Source organism: Tamandua tetradactyla, chromosome 1 (assembly GCF_023851605.1).
Source record: "Tamandua tetradactyla isolate mTamTet1 chromosome 1, mTamTet1.pri, whole genome shotgun sequence".
Taxonomy (NCBI): domain Eukaryota; kingdom Metazoa; phylum Chordata; class Mammalia; order Pilosa; family Myrmecophagidae; genus Tamandua; species Tamandua tetradactyla.
Genome location: NC_135327.1, coordinates 128,921,300 through 128,929,550, shown reverse-complemented (window position 1 = coordinate 128,929,550; position 8,251 = coordinate 128,921,300). Strand labels below are relative to the sequence as shown.

The 8,251-nt window shown below is 41.7% G+C and overlaps 1 protein-coding gene across 13 annotated transcripts in view; it reads left to right on the top strand.

Moving 5' to 3' along the window:
* The first annotated feature begins 6,541 nt into the window (after positions 1-6,541).
* ADAM22 (ADAM metallopeptidase domain 22) overlaps positions 6,542-8,251 on the top strand; it is a 295,282-nt gene continuing 293,572 nt past the window's right edge. For 5 of the 13 annotated variants that reach the window (XM_077138122.1, XM_077143132.1, XM_077143567.1 and 2 more), the window contains exons 1-2: positions 6,542-6,840; positions 7,313-7,473. In XM_077138122.1, the coding sequence (XP_076994237.1) occupies positions 6,750-6,840; positions 7,313-7,473 (252 nt within the window). In that variant the 5' untranslated portion in view covers positions 6,542-6,749. The remainder of the gene's footprint in view (positions 6,841-7,312; positions 7,474-8,251) is intronic. The other 8 variants (XM_077140284.1, XM_077139674.1, XM_077137606.1 and 5 more) reach the window with 3 other exon arrangements.

Below are 8,251 nucleotides of genomic sequence, written 5' to 3'. Positions count from 1 at the left end.
AGCTGGGTTACTGGACATAACAGTAAGAAGAACTACTCCTATTTCGACCTCTTTTGATTTCTGAACTTGTGCATTCTGGTTCTGTACAGAGAGCACCATACAAATAACCTTTGGTTCAAAGCATATAATGAATCCTATAAGACTGAATCCTATCTTTTTTTCAGTGTTATCTTCCAATTGGCATTGTAACTCAGTCTTGAGTAAACCATTCAAATTCTTAGTTAGGTTGCCACTTGTGGGAAATGGGGTATGTCGTAAGACCAGCTAATTCCACGGTTGGAGTATATCGGTACTTCTTTTGTTGTTAAATAAGTTCCTTAATTAAAAGCAAACACTGTGCATAATACAATGATAGTGGATAAAGATCCTATGAATCCATGAATGGTGATCCTGGTATAAGTATTATGGGAAGGGAAGGCAAATTCATATTCAGAATACATATTATTCCAGTGAGCATGACTCTTTACCCCTGCTATGACTGCAAAGGCTACATGAAATCAACCAGCCACCCGGTGGTTGGATGGCAGTCTCTTGAACTCAGCTGTACCATAATGGCCTTTATCTTGTGGGTGAGAGAGCCAATGAGGGATTATGCCACTTGCCAATTTTATCTATTCTAATTAGACATTCAGGACCTGGTGAAAAAATCACAAGGTTGTTTCATGAGCCAACTGTGTTCACGATGAGTTGAACTTGGGTTAAGATCCTATCATCTAAACACAATAATGCCCCACTTTGACTGATGGGCTACTGTCATCTGTAGCTTGAGGAATGAGCATCAATTTAAATCCTAGTTATGTCTAAAAGATCAGGTCATTTACTTTTCTGCAGTGCACACTCTGGTAGGTGGTTGTAGTCTTCTTTACAGAGGACTTAGAAGAAGATTATTAGAATACATTTTTGGTAATGCAGCGATTCTTGAGGAACTTCCTTTCAAAAGTGGCCCTGGGTCTCTGTACTGGCTTGGGTCTGGAAATGGGATGAGTTATGAAGGTTTTGAGCCACCAGACCTGAAGTTTCTTCTATATATAAAAAATTAATATTCTATTAGTCACCCCATTTACTTCACTTCTTTAGCTGGCATCTCCATCTCATTAAATGTAGGCAACCATTGAATCCAAATTTCAGTCAACCATCAAGGTAAGTATTAGAACTTTTTCCACCTACATAAGCTAAAATATTGAAGCCATACTCTAGTGAGTGTACCTATATCAATGAATTCAATCTAATCTAGTGTTATATTCTACCCTCCTTGATCTAACACCCTAGGAATCCTCTCTTATACATAATCCTTGGGTTTCTTCTGATCTATATTATTAAAAGATTGCAATTCTTTTGGTGTGTAAGTTATTTCCTGCTGGGTCATAGTGCATGCTGACATGCTAGAGCATGCTGAAATTTGACGTTCATTATAAGTCTAGTGACAACAAGGGGTGGTCATGGTGGGTCTTGAGGAAAATAAGCACCACCTTGCAAGACTGCCTAGGTGCAACACACACAGTTTTCAAGGAAAGGAAGGCCAGCATTCTTTCAAACAAAGGAAGAAGCACACTGCTCCAGTATAAGGCAGTATCAGGATACTGATAAGGCAGTATCAGAGTGATTTTGAGGTTTGAAATTCTGTTTTAACTAAGAATGTCCACAATCCAAATTTCAGGGTTCCGATATTTCTCAATCTTTACATCAGGAAAGTGGCAAGGTTGTGAACCAATCCTTATATTTAAAAACAGAAAGATTAACTTATCTATGTTAACATAGAGTTGCTAAGAGTGATAACTGACATATGACTGACATATGTAAAAAAACCCTTTACACTGTACATATCATCAGTTCTCTCTTTCCTCCTTTATTTAACTCACTTTTCAGAGTAGTGAAAACAGAGTATTTCTTAAATGTGATCTCATCCCTCCCAAACCTGAAATTTCAGCCTTATACTAAATTAGGAATCTTCCTTTTTGCCAGAGCTCTTTTTTTTCTTTAATAGTTTTAATGAAGTATAATTTATGTATCAGAAAACTCACCATATGGTTCAATGATTTTCAGAAACTGTATAGAGTCACCACAATCCAGTTTTAGATTTTGATTGCTCAAAATGTGTCCCTCTCTTTTACTGCTGCATTAGGAAGACTTATTTCATTTATGCTGTAATATGGCAGGAAATGGGTTTATCTGGGTGGGGGCATTGGTGGTGAAAAAATGGTTTAGCTCTCCTAGCTTGCTTGCTATCTTTACTCTAGTCTCCACTTGAGGGCCATTATGATTGAGGCGGTCTGCTACAGAGTTCCCTGTACAGGAGCACATTTAAGATTCTTAAAAAGTGTCATACCCTTCACCGTGGTATTTTTTTAAATAATTTTATTGTAAACCTTAACAAACAAACATACAAACATTCTTGACATACAAACATTCTATACATGGTGTACAATCAGTGGCTCACAATGTTACCTCATAGTTGTGTATTCATCACCATGACCATTTTTTTGAACATTTGCATCTCTGTAGCAAAAGAAATTAAAAAGAAAAAAGAAAAAACTCATACATACTATATACCTTTCCCCTCCCTCTCACTGACCACTTGTATTTCAAACTACTCAATTTATTTTAACGTTTGTTCCCTCGTTACTTGTTTATTTTTTATCCATAATTTTTACTCTTCTGTCCATACTATAGATAAAAGGAGCATCACACACAAGGTTTTCACAATCACACACACTATAAAAACTGTATCATTATACAATCATCTTTAAGAAATATGGCTATTGGGAAACACAGCTCTACAGTTTCAGGTACTTCCCTTTAGCCACTCTCATACACCATAAAACTAAACAGGGGATATCTATACAATGCATAAGAATAACCTCCAGAAAAACCTCTCAATTCTTTTTGAAATCTCATAGCCACTGACCTTATTTCGTCTCATTTCTCTCTTTTCCCTTTGGGTCAAGAAGGTTTCCTCAACCCCTTGATGCCAGGTCCCAACTCATCCTAGGATTTCTGTCCCATGTTGCCAGGGAGATTTACATCCCTAGGAGTCATGTCCCCATGTGGAAGGGGAGGGGGGAGCAGTGAATTTGCTTGCCATGTTGGCTTAAAGAGGGAGAGGCCACATCTGAGCAACAAAAGATGTTCTCTGGGGTTGACTCTTAGGCTTAATTTTAAGTAGGCTTAGCCTATCCTTTGCAGAAATAAGTTTCATAGGGGTGAACCCCAAGTTCAAGGGCTAAGCCTATTGATTTGGTTGTCCCCACTGCTTGCAAGAATATCAGGAATTCTCCAAATGGGGAAGGTGAATTTTCCCCCTCTTCTCCCCATTTCCTCAAGGGGACTTTGCAAATACTTCTTTATTCACTGTTCAAATCACTCTGGGATTTATTGGGGCATCACACTAACTTGGAAAAAACAACAAAATCTCATGACCTATTCAAGGTTCCATTTACCAGTATGGTGTTCAATTAAACTGATCATACAAAATTAAATTAGGAAGTGCGCTAGTCAAAACATAAATTTTGCACCAAATAAACATTTCTCCCATTTGTCTCACACAAAAGTTGAAGTTTTAAAATATGAATGACCATCCGTTTTCAAGAACTTGCAATCCTGACATTCCTTTGTTCTTCCTCATGCAAAAACATTTTTTAATTTGTACATTTAATCACCATCATTGTACAGTCTAGGCATTCCTAAATATACTAATATCAGTCTTTATCATCTATCTTTCCTTATGGTTTCATATGTGCCCCAGCCTTTCTTCCTCTATCATTCTCATATTCAGCATCATTCAGTGTACTTTACATTATTGTGCTACAATCAGGTAGTATTGTGCTACCTTTTTCTGAATTTTTACAACCAGTCGTTGCACAATCTGTATTCCTTCAGCTTCAATTACCCAATCTCTACCCTATTTTTATCTCCTGATAACCTGTGTTCTTAACTGAAATTCTCCAAGTTCACTCATTAATGTTAGTTCATGGTGTTTTGAGCTTTTTCTTCCTGAGAGGGGCATTAGTCTCCAAAAGGAATACTCAGCACTATTTGAATTTTGATCAGTATTCAATTTGGTAACTCACAAATTTAAAAATGTCCTTTACTTTAAGCTTTAAGCCTCAGCTTATAGTCTTATTTTTTTATAAAATGATCACTTCTGCTTTTCTTTGATTGATATTTCATTAGCTTGTAAATTTGACAGAATAAATTTTCCTAAATATTAAGCACTACACATATAACTAGTGGAAATACAATTTGACATTCATTATTTCATTCTCTCAAACATGTCAAACACCTAACAATTCAGACTTATAAATTTGACAAAAAAAATGTCTTTTAAGCTCTTTAAAAAACTATTTTAACTTTAGTTACAGCAGGTTGGTATATTGAGCCTATAAAATTATTTTAAATATTTCAAGCATTTAAAAAGTAAAAAAACTAAAGGGTGTACCTAGAGGGGGTGCACGAATAGTTCAGTGGTAGAATTCCCACCTGCCAGGTGGGACACTGGGGTTTGATTCCTGGCCCACGCACACCTCGAAAAAGAAAAAAAAAAAGAGTAGAACTAGAACAGCACAAAAACTACAAAACCTGTATAATTCTTACAACTAGTGACTGGGTTAAGAAGTTGGGTCCATGATGTAGAGCATGGAAGTGGAGGGCTTTTCCAGGCCCTTGGGTTCTAATCCTCTGTTATTATAACTATTGTATAATCTTCTGCATTAAAGTCTAGGGTATACTATGAAATCTTGCACCTCTTGTTCAGGCTACAATTGTATGTCATATACAGAATTCTGAAATGTTTCATTGTTTTGAAGATTTGGGGGAAACTTTTTGAAATAACAATAAGCTTGGTGAGATGTGGCTGCCAAGAATGATGGAAAGTTCTCTTAACTTGGAATTTAAGACAACGATGAAAAAAGTCTTTCTACACTGTTTGCTTGTGAGACCATGTCTAAGTTACATTTAATTCTGGACACCACCCTTTAGCAAGGATCACAATAACTACATTAGAGCATATTCTCAGAACATCACTATGGTGAGGGAAACCGCAACCATGTTACACCAGGCAGGAGTAAAAAACAATTTTTTTCCCCAGGAAAGGAGAAAAACATCTCCAAAGAGCATCCTGTGGAAGAGCCTTCTGTATGTTTTACAGAACCAGTATCAGGAACAAGGTGGAGATCACACAAATATAGGCTTCAACCAGGGAGATGTGAAAGAGACTCAGATTTGAAAGCAGGAGATGAAGCTCCCCATTTTCTTCATGACTAGCCATGGAACCTTGAGCAAGTCATTTAAATTCTCGAAGCCAGTACTGTTCAATAGAGCTTTATTCAATGATGGACATGTTCTATCTTTTTGCCTTCTAATATAATGACACTAGCCACAACTCTTGAAATGCAGCTAGTGTAACTGACGGACAGAATTTTAAACTTTATTTAATTTTAATTAATTTAAATTTAAATAGCCATAGTGTTTGGAAGGCCCAATTGTAAGTTTCCCTCTCTTCCTCTTTCAAATGTTAATAATACTTATCAAATTGTTGACCTAAGTTTCAAATGTTTTAAAGCATGTGAACTCTGAAAAACTGTAAAATATTATCCAACTGTTAATTATGTTGCTAATTATTTTACTATGTTTTACCCTGAAGAATTTTTGTCATTTGGAATTTGAGGGGAGTGGAATAAGCAGCCTGAGAAAGTCGAGTTTCCCATGTCTGATTTTCATATACAGTTTTGAAGGAGGTAGCTAGTAGAGAAACAAGAAAAACCTGTATGGTTGGACTTAATCCTATATCCCAAATCCCACGGATACTCCAAGTTCTTGCATAGACTTTTTCCAGGAGGTTTCTCCCTGACTTTCCACAGGCTGGGTTAGATGATCCTCTTTCAGGGGTTACCATGGCACTTTTCACAGTGTATTGAAATAACGGCCTGTTTGTAAACAAAACAAAGCAACACAGAACAAACGGCCTGTTCACTGGACTGTTATCTCAGAGTAGGCGCCTCCTATACCACAGCGTTCACGGCGGTGTCCCCTGCTCTTAGCCAACCACCTGGCACACGGTAGGTCCTCAGTCAATATTTACTGAATGATTAATTTACCGTGTACTCGTGACCGTAGGATTCCTGATAATAATTTAAGTAACTACCAGATGTGTGGGAAACATTATTGCAGGTCTTTGAAAGACGGATGAACTCCGGCTGCCGCAGCGGCGCGGATGAATATCCTCGGCGCCAGGAGACCTGCCAGCGATGACCTCTCTTTCTTTTTGCCCTGTTCCCTCTCTTCTGCAGGACGCCGAGGACCTAGCAGTCACGAAGTCGCGACAGTCAGCGTCGTTGTCGAGAGAAGCAGGACGTGGAGAGGGAACTACATTTCCCAGCTGACTCTCCTGCGCGCCCCCACGCTCGCGCGCGGGGCTCGAGCGCACCCAGCGCTAGCTCCCTGCCGAGCGTTCCTCACCCGCCTGTGCCTTTGCCAGGGGATGAGATGGGAGGCGCTAGAAGCCACTTAGCTACAGCCAACCGCCCAATGCAGCACTCGCTCGCTCCCCCCGCCAGCGGAAGCGCCCGCGGAACACAATGCAGCACTGAGGCACCGCCGCGGTGGAGGCTGCTGCGCCGCGACCGCCGCAGCACCGGCCAGAGCTGGGAGCGGGTGGACAGGGCGATTCAGGGGCGCCGGGCGAGGGAGCTGGAGCCCACTGCCTCGGCATGAGGGATTGAGCGTCTCGTGCGAGGCGGGCTGACCGCAGTACCATGAAGGCGGCGGCGGCGGCTGCTGCGTCCATGCCCTTCTTGCTGCTCTGCACCCTGGGGACCTGCCCCTCGGCGCGTTGCGGCCGGGCAGGTAAGTTTACCACCCTCTGTGGCTCCGAGACCTGCCATTTCCCAGGAATCTCTGGAGCCTTCAATCGCACTGAAATGGGGAACCCCCATTTCCCGAGTGCGCGGGGATTTTTCTTTATTTGGAAGGGTGATGAGAAGTGGAGCAAAAATATATGCGCGTGGGGACGCGCTGAGGCTCTAGAAGCCTTCGGTCAAAAGCCTATTTTTTTTTTCTTCCGAAAAAGAGGAATGGGGTAGAGGGGGAAAGGGTGCCCTGCTTCTGGGCCCCGATCCTGGATGCTCTGTGATGAGCTAGTCCAAGGCTCTCCGGTTGGTCCCTCTCCGCGTCTGTCCCAGAGGGGTCCGGCAGGGAGGGGACGGTGGGGTTTTCCTAGTGGAGACGTCGGACTATCCTGCGGACCGGCGAGCGTAGGTCAGGGTGATAATCATCGCCCTTTTTCCCCATTCTTTCCTTACTCCCCTTCTGCTTGGAGGAGACGCCTGGTTGACAGATCTGGAGAGGAGGAACGAAAACCGTTTCCTGGAGCGCCAGAGCATCTTGCCACTCCGGCTTATCTACTGCTCCGGCAGCGAGGATGAAACTCGGCACCAAGCGCTGGACACCCGGGTGCGGGGCGACCCCGGCGGCGGACAGGTGAGGGGTGCGGCCCGGGGGGGTGGTCCTCGGCTCGGCCCACCCACGAGCCCACATTTGATCACAGTTGCCCCGGAGACGCGGTGTCTTTGGTGAAATGGGCGTAATCCTAATGCTAGTCAGGCATGGCGCTCCTAGTGCAAAAAGAAAGAAAAAGGGGGATAAAAAGAGATCAAAAGAACCACAGGCCCGGGGCTTTGCTCGAGGGGAGTTTGTGTGGGATGCCTCCTGCAGTGCTGCAACGAGAGCGAGGGTGCTGAAACACTCTTCGCACTCAAGCCAAAGCCATGCGTATGGGAAAGGGGAGATGGTATTTGGTCAGGGTTTGCATAACTGTTGTCCTTGTTTTAGTCTTCAAAGAGAAGATTTATAAGCTGTGTAACCCAAGGGTGCTGTAGAAAAACTGAAACAAAAACAAAAACAAAACAAGGCTAGATATCCGTAATGAAACTCAAGCCATAAAAATAAGCTGAACTGGAAGGTTCTCAGCTCATTCAGATTTGTGGGTACTAGAGATGTGCCCATCGACGGTCACCATCCAGAAAAAGCGTCTCCATGTTCCGGGCACTCCTCCCCCGCTTCACCTTTGGTTGCAGTCCTCTTGATGTAATTAGAACTGTTGTTTATTGGGCAATTATAAATTATGTTTAAAAATCTAAGTTTACCATTGCACCGTATTTAGATCAATATTACATATCCATAGATATGTCTGGAAATTATTTTGAATTTACTGTTCAATTTCATTAAATAATTTAAGGGGATGTAAATTTTTTTGTAT